This window comes from Conger conger, chromosome 3 (assembly GCF_963514075.1).
Source record: "Conger conger chromosome 3, fConCon1.1, whole genome shotgun sequence".
In the NCBI taxonomy this organism is placed as follows: Eukaryota; Metazoa; Chordata; class Actinopteri; order Anguilliformes; family Congridae; genus Conger; species Conger conger.
This window is the reverse complement of record NC_083762.1, coordinates 3,152,655-3,177,217: the sequence shown is the minus strand read 5'-3', so window position 1 is coordinate 3,177,217 and position 24,563 is coordinate 3,152,655. Positions and strand designations below refer to the sequence as shown.

Genomic DNA, 24,563 nt, shown 5'->3' with positions numbered 1-24,563 from the left:
CCCCCTCCCTCCCCCGTCCAAATTTGGCCACTTCGACCGAGTGAGCTGTCACACGGCCGTAGGCATCTGGAGCTGCTCTAATGACGCGGTTCCCGCACTTCTGTGACTGCGCAACAAGTTGTCTGCACTTTCGCCCGGCGCGGCGCGCGCGGAGACGGGGCGCACCTCGCCGCCGTCGCTGCTGCTAATGCACCTTCCCCTCTCCGGGCTGGTTTTGTGAAATGCTAAGCATGTGCAATGACGTCATGTATGTATTGCTTTCCAAATGCACGTTCCTGCCCGTCCATTGATAGCTCCTTGCAGGCGGACGCGGAGGACGGTCCAGCTCAGACGCGACTTTCCACCGTGAGAATTCTGGAGCGTGCCGCTGCATGGGGCACTTCGGCGGAGAATATAGGAAGCCTCGAGCGCGCGGGGAAGCACGGAGAATTCTACTGCAGAATGCATCTTCGCGAAAAGTTATTTTGTTTTTGTTTTTCCGGTTTCTTTTCTGTGTGATTGTTTGCTTTGCAATCTTGGAGAGAAATTGTATCGCTAACGGTGACGTGCTTTTCCGTAATCGCGCAAAACATTAATGCCCAGTTTAAGGATGAGCGTATATGAACCAATAGAACTTATTTTTCGACTCGATTTTTTTTCTCTCCTGCTGTTCTACGGATGAGCATTAGTCTGCTATGGGGACAGACTGCTGTCAACATGAGTTTGGACACTGAGGATGCTGCGAATGTTTGGGGCAACGGTTCTTCGGAGCTGTTAAACGGGACGTCGGTGTATGCCAACAACTCGAACATTACCTGGAGGAATAACAGCGAACTCGGTCCGTTGGACCTTAACCGGGCGGTGCCGTTGGGCATCGTTCTGGGGGCGTTCATCGTTTTCGCGATCGTGGGAAACATCCTTGTCATTCTCTCCGTGGTGTGCAACAGGCATCTGCGAACCCCGACGAACTACTTCATTATCAACTTGGCCATCGCCGACCTGTTGCTGGGCACCACCGTGCTCCCCGTGTCTGCCACTCAGGAGATTCTCAACTCCTGGGTGTTCGGGAAGATTTTCTGCGACATTTGGGCAGCGCTGGACGTCTTGTGTTGCACGGCGTCGATAATGAGCCTGTGCGTGATATCCATAGACCGCTACTTCGGAGTGAGCTACCCGCTCCAGTACCCGAGCATCGTGACGGAGAAACGGGCACTGTTGGCGATGATCGGGGTGTGGGTGCTGTCCTTGGTCATCTCCATCGGACCTCTTTTCGGGTGGAAGCAGGAGGCCCCACCCGACGACACCGTCTGTGTGATCACCGAGGAGCCGTTTTACGCGCTGTTCTCCTCGCTGGGGTCCTTCTACATCCCGCTGGTCGTGATCCTGGCCATGTACTGCCGGGTGTACATCGTGGCCAAACGGACCACCAAGAATCTGGAGGACGGGGTGATGCGCGAGCGGATGAACTCCAACGAGCTCACGCTGCGGATCCACAAGGGCTCGCAGGTGCACGAGGACGGCGGGCCCGCGGGCGCGGCCAAGGGCCGCGGGCACCACTCGAGAAGCTCGCTCACGGTGAAACTGCTCAAGTTCTCCCGGGAGAAGAAGGCAGCGAAAACCCTCGGCGTGGTGGTGGGCATGTTCACCCTCTGCTGGCTGCCGTTCTTCCTGATGCTGCCCATAGGTAGGTGGGAATAATACCCCCTTTGTCTGTCTGTTTTACGGCCCAAGTGCCCGTCACGCCTCCCCCAGAACAGAAATCTATTTGATTTTTTAAATATATATTTTGTATGATTAGATATATATTATTAATTTGTAAAAAAAATTTTAAAAATGTTTTATCCTGAGCATTTTATAGTTTCCCACACTCTTTTTTTTCTTCACTTGTCTCCATACAGGAATCGTTTTAGTTCTTTATGAAACTCCCTATCGTAGGTGTGAAGTGTGAAAGCACCCAGACAGAAAACCGTTTTGCCCCACAAAGAACCTTTAACTAGATAACTAGTTTTCCTTTTGGAAACATTTTTTTTCTGAGAGTGTAGATCACACTGTTTATTTCAGAGTTTTTGGCACAATCTTTTTTTAATACTTGTAAATTAGAGAATAACTTTCCTTATGGAGTGAATGATGACTTTTAGCTCAACAATACCACAGATGCAGAATGAATTAATTTTGTAGTAAAAATAATAATATCAATAATAATACATATAATAATACTACGACTAATAATAATAACAATGATACATCAAAAGCTTCTCTCCCTTAATCTCATAGTTCCTGAGTCATGTGCCTTGACGTGGCACTTATATATAATTATAATTTTAATATTATATAATTGTAACTTTGCTTTTGTGACGTGTGCTTACCATGTGAAATTCACTTTTTAAATCTCTGAGTAAAAGCATCTTCTACATTACAAAATTGTAAATCATAAATAAGTCATTATTGTGTGGGCTGGAGTTCGTAAGGTTAATTTTGATTATGTTTGCCTAGCTGCTGGCTTAGGATGTGGTGTTTGTGACATAAAACTAAGGATTTCCTGAAACAATTTAACCCAATCGCCGCCTTTCAAGTGACAGCAGAACCATTTGTTTTACTGCTTACTGAGGATTAGGGCCACTGCGCGCTGCATTCAACACCAGTCTAGAGAGGAAAGGCCTGGAAATGTCTTGATGAGAAGAAACAAAGCTCTTTCTCTTCTTTTTCCGACATTAACAATGTGGTATTGTAACGGTTTTGTCCGGCCTCATAATGAACCATGTTAAGATGTAAAAAAATACACTTCAGCCAGTGTTAGTATTAGCAGTTTTTCGTGCTTAGGCTAGATTTCTTAAACCCCTGTTAAAGGCTTGCAGATAATGCAGAACGGCTTGCGTGTTCTCAGCGAACTCTCTCCCCTGCACTGAAATGATCAGGATAAGAACCGATAATCCTCTCCTTTCAATCTTATTCTTGACGAGTTGTATTTCAAACAGAGGATTAAAAAAAAACATGTTTTAATAGCAGCAAGCTTTGCTTCTAGTTAAGCACTTGCACTTGCAAAAACGTTTTTTTTTTTTTAAGTAATCACAGATTTGGGTCTATAACGTGAATTGAAGGAAAAGCAGTGTTCAGCATCAGAGGGATGTTCAGAGTAGCAGAATCTCAGATCTCCACAGTAGAATTTGCGTAATTTCAGAAACTTTGACTGTGGAGTTCACCAGCAGTCCTGCACATCTCCGCTCAGAGTTCGGCTCATGAGCTGACGGCCGGTCTCCGTGCCCTCTTCCCCCCTCTCCTGCCCTGCGTACGTCTGATCCTCCCCTTGGAAGTCCGGACATGGGACGTCTTTTTAAAAAGCTGCGCACACTTCTGATAGTTCACAGGGAAAGAACTGGCAACCTGTTGTGCCACCTCAGACACACACGGGAGGTCAGAGCTCGAGACCCCCGGAAGGTGAGGGAGTAGGAGGCGGGGGTGACCCTCAAGTATAAATTTGGCGCCTGGAGAAATCGGGTAGATATAAAAGTGCACCAGGCCCTCTGTGCAAAGCAGCAGAGCTGGGACCGCGAGTTCCTGCCAGTGACCTGTCTAAAAATAAAAATGTCAGGGGTAACATCACTGGACGTCCAAACTAACTGTAAACAAACAGCACACTCGGTCCAGGCCCTGAAGGTTAATCAGCTGTGTGTAGTCAGGCCTGCCAATGGGAGACTGTCCTTCATAAATTTAATCAAACTCCGCTTTCATCCCGGAAATGTCACAACCCCAAGGCAGATTTGGTACAACCACGGAAAATGTGGAATGATTCTTTTGATGAAAAAGATTAAATATGAGTGGTTATGGCAACTGCTGACAGTGAAACAGTACACAAAGAGGTCTCTATAACTGCTGAATCTCTACAGTAACCCCTTCTACCGAAGTCCAGTAGCTGTGGGGGATGTTTAGGCGTAATTCATAACGGTAGCCGTGCGCTAAGAGGATTTGCAATATCAGGCTCAGCCACAGATATGCCTTCACCACAGTAGTGGGCGAGCAGCCTCCTCATGCGTTGCAGTGCATTGTGGGATGGATAATCCTGTTCAGCTCTTATGAGTTACGCAGCTGGGTTTGATTTAGACCAGGTTGGATGGAACCCGGGCCCTTAGCGCCGAGTTCAGGTGGTGCGTTCAGTCCGTTCAGTTCATGGACGGAAAAATAAAATAAAAAAGCGTTTAAGTCGTACATACTCCAGTAATTATTGTCATTAACCCCCCCCCCCCCCGCGTTTGGAATGATTCAGTCCTATTTTACGACCTTGCTGTCATTATCGCTGCGGTCTCCAGCGGTTTCGGAGAGCCAGGACCCGCACGTTTAACCGCCCGCTTGCCCACGCTTCACCTCGCTGGCGGCAGACCGCCGGGGGCCCAACACCACGGCGAACTGCGTCATTAACACCGCCGTGATATTCCCGCCCAGCGGGGTGAAGTACTAATGCCGTATTACGGATGCGCCGTTCTGTGTTTGTGTAACTAACAAATTATTATTATTTTTTTAAAATGCTGTTTAAAAGTGCAATCCAGCCGGAAAGCGTGCAGTGCCCACAGAGGTGTAGCCGACCTGGGCCCAGGCAGGGGGAAGTCAAAACCTGGACACCTGGAGTAAAAATTTACTTTAGTCCACAATTTTAAGACTGCGTGTGCACAGAGCCAGAATTTCTGCGGCTCTCCTGTGTGCCCACTACCGCTTCTTGGCTGGGCGCGTACGTTCTGCAGGCTGCGGCCTTCACACTGGTAATTGTGATTATATAATTATAATAATAACTCTGCTTTTCTCACCGGCCCGCGATTCACAGCACTTTACAGTGATGAGGGGGAAACTATCCTCCACCACCACCGACCGATGTGCAGCAAGCACCCACCTGGGTGATGCAACGGCAGCCATTTTGTGCCAGTCCCTGAGAGGTGGAGGGAGGGAGAGAATTATTTTTTTTATCCACAAAACGCACTGCTTACACACTGCTTAAACTGTGCGTACACTCTGCTTACACACTGCTTAGTCATTATGGATTCACTGGATGGTCGACTCTAGAAAATTGCAAAGACAAGCTGCAATGGCTGCATTCAGTTGCAGTTACAAGAATATTCAGGCCACTTATTACATAACTTCACCTATTTAGATGTAGTATATGAACCTACAAACGTTTGCAGGTTCATACACTACATCTAAATTTGTGAAGTTATGTAATAAGTGGCCTGAATATTCTTGTATTCATTTATGCAGGTCTGAGTGCATCCGCTAGACACGGGGATGTAAATGTAACATTAAAGCAAAAGGTCCACACCTCCATGAAGCATCAGGGTGCTTTGTACATGAGTGGACATAATGTTCTGTAGTTTTTAATGTCACCACACAATTTTAATTTATGTGAATTAGACGTGAACGGGAAAGATTGTATTCACGCTGTCTGGTTTGAATTCTTAAGTTACAATTTAGAAAAATAAAAATAAAAAAATGTTACAATAAAGAAGTGCCCAATCAGGGCTGATTGTGTGCAGGTTTTCATTCCAACCGATCGCTACACCTGCTGATTTCACTAATTAGCCCCCTCCTCTCGGGCTGAAGGTGTGTTAATCAGTGAAGTCATTGGAATTGGAATGGGAACCAGCACACCTCTGTAGCGCATGGTTGAGCACCCCTCCTCCAAACCGTCAGCACTCAAAATGGATGCTTCCCTGCGACCCTCAGCGGGTTTTATTTCACGCCGTGCGCCGGGAGGGCGGCTGGACACACGTTCTCCCGCGCGTACCGCCAAGTTTGGGGAGAGCTTCCCGAAGAACGTGGACGAGTTTCACGTCTTCTCGGAAGCGCTTGGCTCCGCGTCCTTCGTGCGTATTCAAAAATAATTATTTGCCGATCCTGCCAAGATGGCGGACCTGGAGTGCTGCCAGCGCCCCCCTGGAGATAGAGAGATACGGGCCTCCCCAGCGCCCGGGGATATGGAGTAGTCATGCAGTCAGCCCCCGGTGTTTCTGGGCCTGCTGCGATTGCCCGTGGTGGTGGCGGGCGGTCCTGAGACGTTTCGGAATCTGTCTCTACGGAAAAAGGAGCGCTGTGTATTTATTTGGGGGGGTTCCAGCCGTCGGAGGAAATTAAAATCCAGCTGGCGGGATGTTATGTTTAGAATATACGACTAAAGTGCTATAGTGGGGAGAAACCCCCCCCCCCCCTTCCCGCACTCATCCGCAGTAGTGGCTAATTTCGCTGAAGCGAAGGTCCGTGCGGTCCGCCAAACTTTCTCACTGGAGCCGGCTGCCGTAACTCACATCCTGTTTCCCGAATGCGGCAGAGGCGCCAGGGTCACGTAGTGACGGCTGCCTGGCCTATACATTAACCAGAGTCCTCTTCAATCCGCCAGGCCGCATTAAGGAAGCCGGTCGGATGCCAATTCGCGCTCCTTCAGAATGTGACTTCAAAGGGTGTTGGAGTCTGTGCGGGCAGATCCAGGAGAGCACTCTCATCACACGGGGGTATTTTAAACACCGAGGGGGGGAGGCGGGGGCGGGGGCGGGGGGGTAGATGGGGAAACAGAAATTTGGGCGTTCGCCCGTGTGCCACTCTGGACATCCAGGTTATCGCCTCACTCAAAGCTTTCGCCCGCTTCCTGGCACAGAGGCGGAAAGTACCGGGGGTCAGAGCTGCCATGGCGTGTTTCCTCCGGCCGTTGATCGCGTTAGCGGCGGATTCCACTGATTAGTTCTGCCTCCGGAGACGTTTTTGTGCTAATTAGCAAATCCAGGTGCGCTCTGGCAAATTAAGAACCGCAGTGCAGGTACGTGTGTGTTCTCTAAGGAACTAGTTTGTGTACTCAGAGAGATTCAATAATGTTCTTTGGGTACTAATAACTGCCTTTTACATAGAAGCAATAAACACACTGATGCATTATTACACCCATGGGTACAGTTTTATGCTCCTACAGGGTGCTTCCCCACTGACAAACCTGCATCTTACCAAACCTGGCACTTTTACTCAAATTGTTTTCTAATTCAGATCTGGGTCATTTCCATAACTGTTTTGGATTCAAATATTTTCTATGCTTTGCTGAGCTGGTGTGACGTATTGGAACCTATGAAATACTCTCAAAAAGTGAAACTCTTCCGGTTTGCTCAATTGCAGCAGGCAAGATCAGTCGAGCACAGAAAACGATTTGAATCCAAAAAAGTTAGGTAACTTACTCAGTCTGGTGTGATTGAATTCCCATGCTTCGACACATCCTTGAGATACTGATTCATCCCCCGCCCTGCATACTCTACATCCATCCATGTTCGAGATCACCTGTTTAATACCTGAACTGTTACAATCTAGACCTGTTCACCAGCAGAGGATGGGCATATAGCCGGGTTCCTCCTGAGATTTCTTCCCATGGGGATGTTTTTTCTCACCACAGTTTGAGGGTTTTTCTCGCACTAGGGAGTCGTTTACCTCATATGGCTGTCAGGGGGGCTCAGGGCTGGCATTTCCCCATTTCCCTCCCTTCTGTTACTCTGTGTAGCGCCTTTGGGACAGTCTGCTGTGAATAGCGCTACACAAAGGAATCAGCGAGGAGGACTTTGGCGGTCCGAAGCCGGTTATCTCCCGCCTCTGTTTCCTGCCTCTCCGTGGCGGTGTGGCGGGCGGGCGGGGGGGAAGTGGACGCTCAGGGGCGCGATGGCGGTGTTTAGCAGCAGCCCGACCAGAGCCTCTCACCTTTCACACCTCTGCAGGAGCAGAGGGAGGAACACAACCGCACCACTGCATTGCACAGGCTGAGTCAGAGTCAGAGTGGGAGTCTGAGTCAGAGTGAGAGTCAGAGTCAGAGAGTCAGAGTGAGAGTGAGAGTGAGAGTGAGAGTGAGAGTCAGGGTGAGAGTGAGAGTGAGAGTGAGAGTGAGAGTCAGAGTGAGAGTCAGGGTGAGAGTCAGAGAGAGAGTGAGAGAGAGAGTCAGAGTGAGAGTGAGTGAGAGTGAGAGTGAGAGTGAGAGTCAGGCTGAGAGTGAGAGTGAGAGTCAGAGTGAGAGTGAGTGAGAGTGAGAGTGAGAGTGAGAGTGAGAGTCAGGCTGAGAGTGAGAGTGAGAGTCAGAGTGAGAGTGAGTGAGAGTGAGAGTGAGAGTGAGAGTGAGAGTCAGGCTGAGAGTGAGAGTGAGAGTGAGAGTCAGGCTGAGAGTGAGAGTGAGAGTGAGAGAGAGAGTGAGAGAGAGAGTCAGAGTGAGAGAGAGAGTCAGGCTGAGAGTGAGAGTGAGAGTCAGAGTGAGAGTCAGGGTGAGAGTGAGAGTGAGAGTGAGAGTGAGAGTCAGGCTGAGAGTGAGAGTGAGAGTGAGAGTGAGAGTCAGGCTGAGAGTGAGAGTGAGAGTGAGAGTGAGAGTCAGGCTGAGAGTGAGAGTCAGAGTGAGAGTGAGAGTCAGAGTGAGAGTCAGGGTGAGAGTCAGAGAGAGAGTGAGAGAGAGAGTCAGAGTGAGAGAGAGAGTCAGGGTGAGAGTCAGAGAGAGAGTGAGGGTGAGAGTGAGAGCCTGAGTCTGAGTCTGACTTCCACGTGTCGGCTACTGAACAATGCAGAAAAGTCTAGTAATGAGACTATAAATATTAGCTCGTTTTAAGTTCCCTTTTGCTTCTCAAGTGAGGTTTTCTTACCCCACTGGCAAATCATGAGGTGAATAAAACTCTCACCTCATTGGCCATCTTTTTGTCCAAAAGTAAAAGTAATACTTCAAGTTTTTGCAGTGAAAGCTAAACTGCTGCAAAATGACTGAGTGAGCGAGTATGATAGGGACTAAGGACCTGGCTGTCGAGAGGGTAAGGTTGGATCTAGCCTGTCGTACATGCAGGTGGGAGACGCTTAAAACAACGCAAAGGCTGGTGCAGCAGCTACTGAGGCGGTGAGGTTTAAAACGCTTTGAAGAGCGGGGGGGTTGTTTTTGGAATGTTTTTCTTCTCCGGAATTCTCAAGTGGGCGTTCTAGAACTCACCAGCAGTGATTGTTACATCAGCATTAGAATGTCCAGGCCCCGTTAGAACATTCTGAGCGCATGTTTGCGACGTCACGCCTTGCAGGGTTAAACCGCGGACGCACTCCAGCGTTCACCCACTTCAGCGGTGGGCAGAGTTAGGGAAGCAGGGCAGTTTGCGTGTGTGCGTTTGGGAGCGCGTCAGGCGTTACGACTCTAAAGACCTCCAGAAGGCCTTTTGGACAGGAACGAAGGCTCTGGTTGGTATTCCGGGGATTTTATGGCTGGTAGATGGCATGGGAACGCGTCGGAGCTGCTTGATATGGGACTTCAGGAATGTCGGGCGGATCACCAAACGATCCCGATGACTCAGAGGAGCCGAGCGCGGAGGGCCACGTCCCGACCTGCCACACTTCCGTTTGATCAAATCCCGCTCGGGAACTTCTGAGCCGACCTCTAACCCCCCGGAACATTTTACAGGGGAACAGAAATCAGTTCAGAATGTATTCTTTTTTTTTTTTTCACCCGTGCCCTGCAGAAGGCCTTCACCACAGCCGTGAGAGACACAGAGATACAGAGACAGAACGTTTCTGTACATTTTCCTTCTTCCAGGATCAAATTTCCCTGAAAGTAAGAGAGGAAAGGTAGGGGAACCGTTTTGTGCACCGAAAGGGTGCCGCCACCAGCAGCAAGCTTCTGAACCTTTTTAGGCACTTTTTGGACCTTTGTTTCTGAGAGTGCAGAGAGGTTCTGGGTGAGGGGGGGCGTGCCGCAGCCAGGCTGCTGAGAGGCTGTGTGGGCTTTGTCGGGTTCGACGTGAGAGGAAACTGGACTGCAGTCCACGTGGTCATTGGGTCTAGACACCACGAGAGACTGCCATTCAGGTGTTGACAGCTTTGAGTGCCTGGCCCCCTGAACCAGCGCCAGCGGACATTTGCATTTCCTGGTACTGCAGTTAGTCCCAGTTCCTTACTCGGGTACTGTTTGCCATGTGTGCTGGAAGTGATGTTCATGTTCACGGCTGATTCTTTGTGAATTGTAGCTAATCCGACCTGCTCTGTCTGTTCTAACGACCTTCATATGCACTTTGTACGCCGCTTAGAATGAAAGCGTCTGCTAAATAAAATGTCATGTGATGTGATGTAACGGATGAATGTGTTTTCCAAACGGTGAAGGGGGCGGGGCTGTTAGGAAAAGGTCACGTGACCACATTCCACCATGCCATTGGCCCGTTGGTATTTGGCGTCCGTTCTCAGTTTGAAGCGGTTCTCCGGGAGTGATTTGGAGCTGTGCAGAGACTACACAACGCGCTGGGCTTTTTCAAAGCGATTTTAATGCCATACTCTGGGTTTTTTTTTACACCCCCGTGGTGAGTGATACTTCCTCTCGGTCTGTCAGGGAGATCACCGGCCCTGAATTTTAAACGATTGGCAGGAGAAACGGTCTGATTTATTCAGCTCCGGTCTGAGTGACTGTAATACCCATCTGGCCAGCGACGCCAGGCCGCCCACGCAGCGGGGGCTAAACCCGCAGCCCAGAGAACGGGCCGCCGGGGTCAGGGGAGGTGTGACCTGCCTTCCCGCCCGGGGAGCGGGGCGTGACCCTGTCACCAGCGCCCTGCTGCGTTTGACACTGAGCGACTCGCACAGTCTGGGCTAAATACAGCGTTTCATTGGATAAGCAAAATGAACGGTTACATTTAATTTCAGAAATGATGGACAGTGGTTGCGCAAAATATTATTTTATGTGTATATGTGACTCCAGCTCATTAAGTACATAATCCATTGAAGTCCCATACACTTAATAATAATGCTCCACTACTGTGAAGAATTGTGTGTAAGTAATTATGTTTTGAGTGTATGATTTAGGCTTTCTCAGTTGAAAACATTTACAGTAGGTTCATTCAAATGCGCCTCAATATTTTAATTTGAGTAAAACTATAAAATATAGGTGTAAAATGTTAGATTTATCTGCTGAATCCACTTTTTAATTTTACATGAAATCAGTGTATGCACCTGGCTGTGCCCCAGCCGTGAATCAAACCTGCAGCCTCTGACCTCCAGCTCCCTTCCCATCATGCCTCACTGCCGGTGTGACCCCTGCAGCTGTGCGCTGGGCGTCTGGCGCTGCCTCCCGTGTGAGTGGTGACAGCAGGAGAGGAGAAGCAGCTTCTCACTTCCCGCCGAAGCGTGCGCTAGCGTGGCGGCCCTCCAGCTCCCGCTCGGCGAGCGCCGCGTTCTCCTGGTCCCCTGGACCCTTCACGCCTCGCCCGCCTGTTCCACCGGCGTCCTCCGCCCCCGTGCGAGGCTGTCGGTCTGTCCGTCCGTCCATCCGTACGCCCGCTGTATCGGCCCCAACTGCCACTGCAACCCCGAGACGGTTCTAAATCAGAGTTCTAGAACTGCGCTGCTGCCGGCAGAGTCATTGTTACATCACCGTTAGAATGTTCAGACATCGACATTCTGATCACGGGGGGGCAACCGCGGTGGGAGGGGTTTTTCAGGTTCCATCCCGATCCCGTGTCGCAGTGTCCCTGAGCAAGACACCCAACTCCCTATCTGGTCGGTGCCTTGCGTGTGTGTGTGTGTGTGTGTGTGTGTGTGTGACTGGGTGAATGAGAAGCATCAATTGTATCAATTGTGGATAAAGGCGCTGTATAAATGCAAACCATTTAATCACATAGTCGTGGTGTCAGCACCGTAAAGGGTTAATTCCTCATGTATGTCACTTCGATACCCTGGTACGGAGCGACCAGCATGAGTGCACTGAACTTCAGCATTAGCTTTGCATCCCCGTATTAGCAAGAGAAGAAAAAAAAAAACCAAAAAAAAAAAAACCTCAAGACTGATTACTTCTGTCCACAGAATTAGTGCAGCACTTTCCTTTGAAAGGGCAAGTGCTATCAGAAGCGGGTAAGTATGGGTTGGGGCAGGGTTAATGCTATTGAGGGTGAGTGCAGGGTGGGGTGAGGCCTGTGGTGGGAGGCAGGCCTCCCTGTCCGTTCACTGCGAAAACACAATTAATATAAATAAACTAACGACTAAATAGATAAATACCCAGATCCACTTGCATTAGGAGGCTCCCGCCTGAGTTGTTTGTGTTCTCTCGCGTGCGGCGATGGGACATAACTCGTTAAAACGTTAAGGGTTATTTATTTGTCATAAATTTACGTCAGAGTCATTACCGAGCTCACCGGCTGCTGCAGCTTAGTGCTGGTCAACCGCCAATCAAACTGAAGCAGAAGAGTGCGTGTTTATGTGTGTTTCTCAATAAACAAGCTGCACAGTTATTTTGTATAAAAGCAGCCCCCCCCCCTTCTGAGTCTGTACGAGATTAATGGTCAGATTCATGAAACACCCCCCAACACACACACTCACACACACACACACACACTCACACTGACACACACTCACACACACACACTGACACACACACACACACACAGGCACACACACAAACACACACACACACACTCATACACACACACACACTCACACACACACACACACACTCACACACACATACTCAAACACACACACACACACACTCACACACTCACACACACACTCACTCACACACACACACACACACTCACACTCACACACACACACACACTCACACACACACACACACTCACACTCACACACACACTCACACTCACACTCACACACTCACACACACAGACACACACACACACTCACACACACACACACACACACACACACACACACTCACACACAGGCTCCTTTGGGGTTGAGTTGACCCGGTGCAGACATTTTGCTGGGTAGATTAATGCTCAGCATTTGCACAGGGCCTGGGCCAATCACGGCCGCCCCATAGCGTGTCCGTCAGAGCGGCTCTGTGTGAAGGATTTACATACCTCTGTTCCTCTGCGACACCCCCCATTCATCACGCGCTGCTACCCTTCCCTGGCGCTGGGCCCCCATCTCCACAACTCAATCAGGGAGGAAAAATGATCCGATGGAAAACCACCATTTCACCGCCTTCCTTCAGAGATATGCTGTCAGACCATATCTCTCTCCTAAATCAGGCCCTCACTGTGCCTCACTGTCCCACTGCCTAACCGTGCCTCACTCTGTCTCTCTGTCTCTCTGTCTCACTCTGTCTCTCTGTCTCTCTGTCTCACTCTGCCTCACTGTCTCACTCTGTCTCACTCTGTCTCACTGTCTCACTCTGTCTCACTCTGTCTCACTCTGTCTCACTGTCTCTCTCTGCCTCACTGTCCCACTGCCTCACTTTGTCTCATTCTGTCTCACTCTGCCTTACTCTGTCTCACCCTGTCTCTCTGTCTCACTCTGTCTCACTCTGTCTCACTGTCTCACTGCCTCACTTTGTCTCACTCTGCCTCACTCTGTCTCTCTGTCTCACTCTGCCTCACTGTCTCACTCTGTCTCACTGTCTCTCTGTCTCACTCTGTCTCACTCTGCCTCACTGTCTCACTCTGTCTCACTCTGTCTCACTGTCTCTCTCTGTCTCGCTCTATCTCACTATGTCTCTCTGTCTCACTCTGTCTCACTCTATCTCACTGTCTCTCTCTGTCTCACTCTGTCTCACTCTGTCTCCCTGTCTCTCTCTGTCTCACTCTGTCTCACTCTGCCTCACTGTCTCACTCTGTCTCACTGTCTCACTCTGTCTCACTGTCTCACTCTGCCTCAGTGTCTCACTGTCTCTCTCTGTCTCTCTGTCTCACTCTGTCTCACTGTCTCTCTCTGTCTCACTGTCTCACTGTCTCACTCTGTCTCCCTGACTCTGGCTGAGAACAGCTCGTTAGAGCGGGTGATAACAATGGCAGACAAGGAGGGGTGGGGGAGGGATTTTTATAACTTTGCGAGTGTTTTCTCCCCGATGTGGAAATGCCCGGTTGGTGTTTTCGGCCTGTACTGTAGCAGCCTCAGAGAGGAGTGGGCAGAAGGACACATGTTCTCCTCCGACACGCGTGACCTGAAGCGTTCTCCTGAAGCGTTCTCCTCTGACACGTGTGACCTGAAGCGTTCTCCTCTGACACGTGTGACCTGAAGCGTTCTCCTCTGACACGTGTGACCTGAAGCGTTCTCCTCTGACACGTGTGACCTGAAGCGTTCTCCTCTGACACGTGTGACCTGAAGCGTTCTCCACGCGTGACGTGAAGTGTTCTCCTCCGACACGCGTGACCCGAACTGCTGTCTGCTCTCATGCCTCAGTCCGTGCGGCGTGTTTCTGCGGACGCCGAGTGGGAGGAGGGCCCTGCGTGGCGCTGGGGCGGAGGTCAGTGAGGTTTATCTGCAAACTCTGGTGCACGCAGACCGCAGGTAACCGTCACCTCCAAAACGTCCGCGAGGAGCGTTTCGCCGATACCTCAACATCCAGCGCAGCGACAGGTCTCCGACAGACTCAGGGCTGTAATCCCACTCCCTCCCGATGTCGGGCGTAAGTGCGCACGGAGTCATCAGTCCCCCGTGGATAATCGCATTATGTTCATCTCGCCCTCGCTCTCTCTCCTCGGGTTTCAGGGGCGTTTGGGAAGGTGAGAGCCGTGACGGTTTTCCCGTCTCCGGACAGACTGGCTTTTTTCCGCCGGTACGCGATGCGGGATCCCGCAGGTTGTAATCGGGGTCGGGAGCCCGGGGGGCTCGTCTGTGATTGGTGGAGGTGGGAGGGGGCCCCGCGCGGACGGACGGGCGGACGGACGGACGGACCTGGCGCACGGCGGCGTCCTCCTCGCTCCGCCGTTCCGCCCGCCGCTGCGTTGGCGGGTTGAGGAGCGCGTGGAAACTCACATCAAAGGAGAACAACACGAAGAGAGCGCTGTTTTCAGGCACCAATCAGCGGCCTCCCTCCTGCGTCTCGCCCGCAGTGAAAGCAGCGTGGCCCGGACTCCAGCCCTCTGTCCGCGCGCCTCGGAAACATCCGGAAGATCTCATCACAAAGCTTCTGTTCCCGCCGCCGCCCCGCCCTCCTCCTATCGGACTGAAGTATGTTAATTGCAGCTCAGTTTGTGTGTGTGTGTGTGTGTGTGTGAGTGTGTGTGTGTGTTTTGGCTGGAAAAACCTCTTACTGTGTTAAAGGGAGACCAGAACACTCCCCTGGGCCAGGATATTTCCCTACGCACACGCACACACAAACACACACTCTCTCACACACAAACACATACACACTCGCCCATACACACACACACGCACACACACACACACAAACGCACACTCTCTCACACAGGTAGACACACACTCACACACATACATACTCTCACACACACAAAACATACCACACACTCTCTCACTCACGCACACATAGAAATACACACTCACACACATACACACATTCACTTTCAAATAGAGACACACACATTCACACACAGAGAAATGCATGCTCTCACTCACACACACACCAATACATACACACACACTCTTATGCAAAAGTACGCTCACTTTCAAATTCATACATGCACACACACACACACACACACACACACACACGTACACACAACAGGAGGGCAGCAGGAAACAAGCCTCTTGGTCTTAACCAGTAGCGATTAAGCCCTTTCCACTATTTCCGGTGTGGCTGCGGGCCACGTGTTTCTCAGAATGTGGCAGGATAACACAACAACAGCGTAATTATGGCGCGAGATCGATATCGACGGTGAATATGACGCGTATGCCCGGCCCAAGGTTCCGTAGCCACAGCGGACCATCAAAGACCTGTTATGTAACCCCTCGCTGTTTTTCTAAATCCTGTGACTCCTGGAGAAAAAATAAAACGGCGAGACTAATTGCCACAGAGATGCCAGTGATAGCCAGACTCATTGCGAGAATCAAAGGTAGCCCAAAAAAAACTGTCCGGGAAGTAGTTCTACCACTCTAAATATTTTTAAACGAGAGGGTCATGAATCTAAGCTGTTCTCCATTCATCCATTTTGAAGCCGTCAGATAAGCCTGTTGCTTGGCCCTGGAGAGGTCAAGGATATTATCACGTCGGCCAATGCGTTTAACCATTTGAACCCACCTTTTGGAATGTTTTTTATTATTTTATTCTAAGTCAGTGTTCCAGAACTCCACTGCTTCCAAATTACCAGTAGTGATTGTTGCATCAACATTAGAATGTTCGGTTAAGAAAATTCTAATCACATATTTATGACCTCACAAACTCAGTGGCATGGAGGGCTGTGTCAGCACACACACGGCTCTCCATGACACTTGAGAGACCAGCACACACACGGCTCTCCATGACACTGAGAGACCAGCACACACACGGCTCTCCATGACACTGAGAGACCAGCACACACACGGCTCTCCATGACACTGAGAGACCAGCACACACACGGCTCTCCATGGCACTGAGAGACCAGCACACACACGGCTCTCCATGGCACTGAGAAACCAGCACACACACGGCTCTCCATGGCACTGAGAGACCAGCACACACACACCCTCCATGGCACTGAGAGACCAGCACACACACACACAGCCCTCCATGGCACTGAGAGACAAGCACACACACACACGGTCCTCCATGGCACTGAGAGACCAGCACACACACGGTCCTCCATGACACTGAGAGACCAGCACACACACAGACCCCTCCCTTAAAGGGTTAAAACCCCTGGTTTGTTTCTCTATCCTGTCTGTCGATACCCTCTTTGTGGGGGGACAAGAGTTATTGCTCTTGGCGGGAATGTAACAATAATAATAATAATAATTTCCAAAGTTTGCAGAGAATAGACTCTGCGGGGTCTGAGTTGTACTTGGCCAGGCTGGAGAGAAGAAGGCCCACCTTTCTGGAGGCTTCCGTCCGCATCCTGCAGACCGCAATAACAGGAAGGGACGGTCCTGCAGATGGGCCCATTGTGCCTCGCCGGCCGGGTGCCCGGGGCCGCCCGGAGGAAGGACGTGCAGGGGCCTATTTCTGACGCCGCGGGACACGGGGCCAGGGGCCTGCGTGCGGAGGAAGGGGCCTGGCTCACGTCGCGTGCTTCAGGCACCTCTCTGTCTCCCCCTGGCTCACCGCCGCGGAGGCGGAATCCCAAAGGACCGTCGGCACTCCGTCCCGCGGGAACGACCTCCCTCTCCGCGGGCGCGGACAGGTGTTGCACGGGGAACGACCTCCCCCTCCGCGGGCGCGGACAGGTGTTGCACGGAGAACGACCTCCCTCTCCGCGGGCGCGGACAGGTGTTGCACGGGGAACGACCTCCCTCTCCGCGGGCGCGGACAGGTGTTGCACGGGGAACGACCTCCCTCTCCGCGGGCGCGGACAGGTGTTGCACGGGGAACGACCTCCCTCTCCGCGGGCGCGGACAGGTGTTGCACGGGGAACGACCTCCCTCTCCGCGGGCGCGGACAGGTGTTGCACGGGGAACGACCTCCCTCTCCGCGGGCGCGGACAGGTGTTGCACGGGGAACGACCTCCCTCTCCGCGGGCGCGGACAGGTGTTGCACGGGGAACGACCTCCCTCTCCGCGGGCGCGGACAGGTGTTGCACGGGGTAAAGGACACTTCATCGCTCGAGCACCGTGCCGTGCTCCTCTGATCTACTGCAAATCCATTCCGCCGGATTTCGTGACTTGCATTCACAGTACAATTTTGAGCTCGATTCAAAGTAAAGGAATCAATCCCAAACCAAATTGAGGGTTAGAGGGCTTGTGTGCACAGGCTTCCTTCAGACAGCTCGTCTCACTGGAACGTGATTCATTTCACTCCTCCTGATGGATTCTGGGGGGGGAAAAAACTGTGCCAGTGTTGCATGTTGGGAATGAACTTATAGCCTAATAGCTGAGGTTGCAGGTTTGATTCCCAGGTGGGGCACAGCAGTGTGTTTTAACAGTGGTTTACCTGAGTGGTTTCAGTTTGTTTCCAGCAGTGTTGACCCTTTATAGGTGTGACATCACAAGTACAGGAGTGGAGTGTTCTTAGCTGAACATTCTCATGCTGATGTAACAGTCACTGCTGGTGACTGACAGCAGTGAAGGGTTAAAAGAAATCAGTGGAAGACTCGCTGGACATTAGAAGAGCATCCTCTGAATGCCTGGATGGGAGGGAACGGGCAAACTAGTAGCAAGGGTTGATGGGCATGTCTGCACATTCCCCTGGTGTCGCCTGAGTTACTGGTGCAAGGCACCTCCATCTGCATTTGCCCTTTTAAAGTTGTGAGATCAGTATGAGATCGGAATCTTCTAAACTGAACATTCCAACGCTGATGTAACAATCGCTACTGAACTGTCACTGAAAGCAACGGAGTTCTGGAACACTGGATTTTGAAGAAGAGGAAAAATAAACATTCCAAAAGGGCCTGTCCTCCAAAGGGTTAAAGTCTCTGAGAGGATTTATGCAAAAAGCAATCAGGTACCCAGGCTGGACTGCTCCAGAGCGTGGGCAGGGCCGGGAGGAGGGGGGGATGAAATATTAAGCTGTGACATGGTCCCTGATAAGCAGAAAATATCCTCTATGTGTCTGGGGCTCTGCGTACATAAATACCCTTCTCTCAGTGACTGGTATTTTCACATGCTGGTCCCAGTCCCAGGGAGTGAGCGGTAAATAAGCTTACGTAAGTCATAAATAATCTGCAGTGGAGCGAGAGGTCCTCATCCTCTGTGGACAGGACTGTTCATGCGCCGGGCGAACCCCAAAACCGCGCGCACGAGCGTGCCCAGTGCGGGAAGACGCCCGCGTCTCGGAGTACGAGAGCTGATCTGGGATCAGTTCAGCCTTTCAGCTCACACTGGATATGGGTAGGACACGGATAGGAGGAGAACTGATCACAGTGCGGTGTATGTCTCTCCTTTTATGGCCGGCATTTATCATTCAGTGGATTCATAGAGGTAGCCCCAGTGTGGTGTGGAGGTGTTTTCTGTTCCAGACCTGAGTTCTTTGGTGGCGTGGGAACTGGGCTGATAACCTACAGGTTGTAGGTTTGATTCCTGGGCATGACACTACATTGCACATTGAGCTAAAGGTGCTTTGCCTCTGCTGCAGTATACTGTATATCCGGCTGCATAAATGGGCACTGAGTCACTCTGGATATGTGCTTCTGCTAAATGTTTAATGCAGTGCAATCTGATTGGACATGCCCAAGTCACTTGCCTGAATTTTATCCAATGAGTGCTGCATCTGCAAAGCTGAAGTTTAATTTAGGCAGGCACGTTTGATGACAGCCAAATATATATTTTTCCCATTCAGTATCTGCTGTGTCTACAAGCATTCTTGAATGGACCTAAATCTGGTGCATACCTGGCCATGTGACTTATGACATCACTTCCTGACAGGAATAAGAAATAAGACACTTGTACAAGGAATCTTGTATGGACAGTCACTCAAAAAGACGGAAAGAAGGAAAAAAATTGATCTGAGCCTGTTGTCTAAACAAAGCCGTACTTACTTAGAATCAGGCTTTTTTCAAAACGAGTGGAATGTGTCACTAGCCAGGCCCAGCTAGCCATGCTACCACGCTAGCTGAGCAAGCTACAAAATCTGTTATTTCAGACTGGGTTCAGTTTCAGGGTAAACATTCTAGGATGGATCTCATCTGAGCAAAGCATTGTGGGACGTTTGTAGGTACATGGTGAGAACTGGATGCTCCCCAGTGTGTGTTCCATACTGATCCAAGTAAAACAATTGCAATGTTCGTAGAATTATGCATATTTTAGGGTTTAACTGCATTTTTTCTGAGCTGTTTGTAAACCCCACGTGACTTGCAGTATGTTTTAGCATAGTTATCAGATGACGTTGGTAAATGTCAGTAAGCTGACCACAGGAGGGGGGGGGGGGGGGGGAATTGGGTATTGGGGGCGGGTTTAGGGACTTTTCAAAAACCCAGTATCACTGCTCTTTGCGAACGTCTTGTGGGCGTCTTAGATACTGAAACAGGAAGAGAGCGCTTATGCGCGTGGGCCGCTAATAGTGTTAGTGTCTCAGTGTCTGCCGTTACCAGATTTAGCGCATGTCACTGTCAACGTGTTAGCGCCGGCCTTACCGCAACAAAGCCTGTTCCTGCTTGAATATGTTATCTCCTTCTGCAGCCGGGCGATTTCAGTCTAAGTACCTTGTCCACGGTTACAGTGAGCCCTGTGATTTAAATGTGTTGGTATGGTAGCTACAGACATGGCCCATCTACCTGGTGTCCAGGAAAATATGGTCATGGCCTTAAAACCGGTCATATATACATTGTACCTTAGCCAATTAGTGTTCAGTTGTTTGTTATATGACTGTTTTGTATGTCGCGGTGGATAAATGCGTCCGCTCAATAAGATGTGATATAAAACGTCATGTACATGAGTAATTAATAAGAAATCTAAAAATAGGATAAAGACTCCGAGGCCAGCTTAGTTTCCCGCGCCCCGCGCTATTGTGCTCACATAGAGGCGTGCGCGGTCACGTGACCCTGGTCACATGACCCTGGGAAAGCACCGCACGGCCCAGCTGTGAATGCCATCGGAGAAGGCGGGGCCAGAACCGCGAGCTGTCCCACCGACCGCAGAGACTGCTAATGAGGGACCCCGCGATCCCCAAACGATGTGCAATTAGCGCGGTTTAGTGCCCGGGGGCGATTAACCTGCGCGTGTCTCCCCTGGTTCGCCGAAAGTAGAGGAGAGGAGCGTGAAGCTCGCGGGATGTCATCTGTGGGCTCGACTCCGGTGAGCGTGCAGCGCTGGTCCCGCCGCGGGCCCGGTCACTGGCCTCCCGGGCCCAAACTGGGATCTGAGTCAGTTCCCGAGTGCGATTCCCAGTGGGGAAGTCAGCTGGGAATACCGTCTGCTGGAGAACTTGAGGAATGGAGGCTTTGGGAATGCTGACCCCGGATCTGGGGGGGAAGACGCAGGGAGCAACGTGTGTGTGTGTGTGTGTGTGCGTGTGTGTTTATATGTGTGTGTGTGTGTGTGTGTGTGGTGTGTGTGCATGTGTATGTGTGTGCATGTGTGTTGTGTGTGAGTGTAAATGTGGAAACGCCATTTGAGAAACTTGAGAGAGGATAAGCATTTAACACACACAAACACATGTAATAACTGTGTAATAAGTATGTAACATGGGATACTTCATATGCACGGTTACTTTTAAATGGTAAATGGTTGGCATTTATATAGTGCCTTTATCCAAAGTGCTGTACAATTAATGCTTCTCATTCATCCATTCATACACACACTCACACACCAACAGCGATTGGCTGCCATGCAAGGCGCCGACCAGCTCGTCAGGAGCATTTTAGGGGTTAGGTGTCTTGCTCAGGGACACTTCGACACAGCCCGGGCGGGGGATAGAACCGGCAGCCCTCCGACTGCCAGACGACTGCTCTTACTGCCTGAGCCATGTCGCCCCTTTTTACTTTTAAGTTAAAAGTTAATTTTATTTTTTTCTGCTGAATGTGTGTGTTGCTTGCTCATTACGAATGTCTCTTCAGCTAAAACAAATTCCCACTCTGTGCACTGACTGTGGCCGTGTGCTAGAGGTGCCACAGTATATGTTTCCAAAGTTCTTTTGTTTCAGGGTTGGGACTGCACCATAGTGATTACGGAACAGGGGTCCTGATATTATGACCCCAATGTTGAGCGTTTGATTCCTCACGCCATTGTCCCTTTGACCAAGTGATTTAATTTAATCTGAATACCTTCTGTAGACATCCAGCTATATAAATGGATTTTATGCAGAAATTTAAGTCGCTAATTAAGTCACTCTGAGTCAGTGTATCTGGTATATTCCTAAACATTTGTCACGTTCTACTGCCAAAATTTTAACTCAGCATTATTACATTAGTTATTTAGCTGACACTTTTATCCAAGAAGTGACTTACAGTTGATAACACTAAGCAGGGGCCAATCCCCCCTGGAGCAATGTGGGGGTTACAGGCCTTGCTGCACAGCTGCACTAATCTTATCATGGCTACACTGGGGCTTGAACCACCAACCTTCCGGGTCCTAGTCGTGCACCTTAGCCCCCCGGCCATACTCAGTGAGCTGGGGTCAGTCTTCCCTGGCTGTCCCCTAACTTTCTCCATTATGATCTAAAAGGCAAAACAGGTCCTGGTTCGGCGTACCTCCTCTGAAATGCTTACCTCTTGAATATGAATATCGATCTTTGTGATGTCTTTTGTCAATGTGCAACTCTTGTTTTTCTTTTATTGAATTGACGTGTTTCTATGCTACATGTTCTGTGCAAATGGCACTGTAACTGCATGTAACGAGCGATGCTGAGTGCCTGCTGGGATACGCGGATACGCGTTATTAATTTGATCTGTGCGATGCCACGGGCTTTCTCACTGTTTGACAATCTGTGGAGGCTACAGACAGACCAGAGAATCTGGAACATCGTGAGTCCAGGTGCAGGGTTCTGGAGAACGAGGGAGAATTAGGAGAATAACGGGGACTGCTAGGTGTGGAACAATTCATTCAATTCACGGATGGTGCAGTGGGTAGCACTGCCGCCCCACAGCAAGGAAGTCCTGGGTTCGAATCCCTGTCGGCCGGAGCCTCTCAGTGTGTTCTCCCCGTGTTCACGTGGGTTTCCTCCCACAGTCCAAAGGTTAGGCTGATTGGAGAGTCTAAATTGCCTGTGGGCATGAGTGTGTGACTGGCGACCCAGGACTGGCAACCTGTCCAGGTTGTATTCCTGTATTCTTGTATTCGCCAAATGTATATGCCCCCGTGACCCTGTTCAGGATAAGCAGGTTCAGATAATGAATGGATGGATGGATATCTTTTTGAAAATGCTGCCACCTGTTGGACAGTCGACGTAAACACACAGGGTGCATAATTGACCACCAAGCAAAGGCTGGTGTTTAATCAACTTTTCATTAACTTTGAATGAAAAACCAAAAGTTTTTACAAGCACAGTTTGGGGAGTTGAGCACTACCTTTTTGCAGAAAAATTGATACTGCTGTTTACTTTCTACTCAAATTTAGGGATGAGAGTTGAGTTCTTGCATTTATGTGAAATGAGAATACATGAGAAATATTTCATATTTAATACACCCCAGGGATTTTTCTAGGGAAGATTAGCATGATGTCGCATCTATAAATCGAAATTCTGATACGTGCGGTGAAACTTTAAAAAGCTTATATATCCTTTAAAATTCTTGATGATTTCTTCATTTCAATGTGTTTGAGTTCAGAGTTGACCAGTTACAGAATTATATGAAAAGCTGTGAAAATTGTCGAAATAGTCAATCCCTCCCAAGTACAGGGTAGTTTTGCTGGTTATTGCCTACTAGAAGCAGACTGGCAGTTGACTGGCAGTCGGAGGGTTGCCAGTTCAAGACACCTAACCCCCAAATGATGAGCTGTTGGGCCAACGGCCGTTGCTGTGTGAGTGTTTGTATGAATGGGTGAATGAGAAGCATCAATTGTACAGCGCTTTGGATAAACGTGCTATATAAATGCCAACCATTTTCCATTTTAATCGGGCCTGCTGTTTTAAACGGATCCTGTCTGTGAGGACAGGAGCTGGGGGAAACGCGTGGATGGAGAGTGACGTTGCCCCCCCGTGTTTGCGAAATCCCCACTCCCCGCTTAACGCCTCTCCCGCTTGCCTTCCCCAGGGTCGTTCAACGTGAGCCTGCGTCCGCCCGACACGCTCTTCAAGGTGATCTTCTGGCTGGGCTACTTCAACAGCTGCCTGAACCCCATCATCTACCCCTGCTACAGCCGCGAGTTCAAGCTGGCCTTCATCCGCATCCTGCGGTGCCAGTGGAGGCGCAGGAAACGCCCAGGCTGGCGGGCCTACCACTGCCGGAGCTCCAACTTCAGCTCCTCCGGCCGCTCGCGCAAGGACTCGTCGGACAACGCCTCGGGGTGCCTGAACGGCAGCCAGCGCACCCTGTCCTCCGCCAGCCCCAGCCCCAGCTACCTGAGCAAGGCGCCGCGCGGGGGCTTCCCGCTGGAGCCCCGCCACAGCTGGGCGCCGCGCTTCTCCCTGCCGGGGAGCGCCCTGGAGGGGGCCGAGTTCGGCACGACCCCGCCCCGGCGGGGCCCGTCCGCCCCGGGCGCCGAGAGGAACGGGAGCCCGGGGGGCTCGGAGTCGCCGGCCTCCGCCGCCGGGAACCCCGTGTGATACGGCGTGACCCCCCGCCCCCACCCCCGATCGCACACGCGAGAGAGAGAGAGAGAGAGAGAGAGAGAGAGAGAGAGAGAGAGAGAGAGAGAGGCCGTGTCGTTGCTAAGGACGATGTCGGCGTTGGCCCTCCCGGATGTTGGCGGTGACAGCGGCGGTTGTCGGGGGTCGGTGCTGCTTTCGCCCACAGAGAGGCTCAAGGTCAGGTCAAGGTTGGGTCAAGGTCGGGTCAAGGTCGGGTTAAAGGTCAGGTCAAGGTCGGGTCAAGGTCGGGTCAAGGTTGAGTTTAACACGAGCACCCTGACAGTGTCACTGGAGGCCTCCCACACTGCCTGCGGTGATAAATAGAGGTTTTAAACTGAAGGACAAAGTGAGACTGACTCATACAAGTACTGGCCTCATGAGATGAAAAATCATTCCTCCTGTTGAAGGAAAAATGGGAAACGTTGTTTTATAGGCTGCCTTTCTTTAGCGTAGTCATGTGGTGTCTTCATTGCCTGGTCCTTTAGACGTAATCGAACGCTGTCAAAATCGGTTCAGAAGCGTAAAGGACAAAAGCTGATCTGAACTGACTGAACTGAGAAAGTGTTTGAGTTTCTCTGGTTGTGTGCCAGCCTCA

At 50.6% G+C, this 24,563-nt stretch overlaps 1 protein-coding gene across 1 annotated transcript; it reads left to right on the top strand.

Annotated features, from left to right (window-relative positions):
* The first annotated feature begins 222 nt into the window (after positions 1-222).
* LOC133125319 (alpha-1A adrenergic receptor-like) lies at positions 223-23,944 on the top strand. The gene is made up of 2 exons (XM_061237147.1): positions 223-1,663; positions 23,433-23,944. The coding sequence occupies exons 1-2, from the start codon at positions 658-660 to the stop codon at positions 23,942-23,944; spliced, it is 1,518 nt and encodes a 505-aa protein (XP_061093131.1). The 5' UTR covers positions 223-657.
* The last annotated feature ends 619 nt before the right edge of the window (positions 23,945-24,563 follow it).

What these genes read in the sequence shown, in the direction of transcription:
- LOC133125319 (XM_061237147.1), top strand. Translation starts at nt 658, where the DNA reads ATGAGCATTAGTCTGCTATGGGGACAGACTGCTGTCAACATGAGTTTG. An exon ending in CTTCCTGATGCTGCCCATAG is followed by an intron (nt 1,664 to 23,432) that starts GTAGGTGGGAAT and finishes TGCCTTCCCCAG; the next exon opens with GGTCGTTCAACGTGAGCCTG.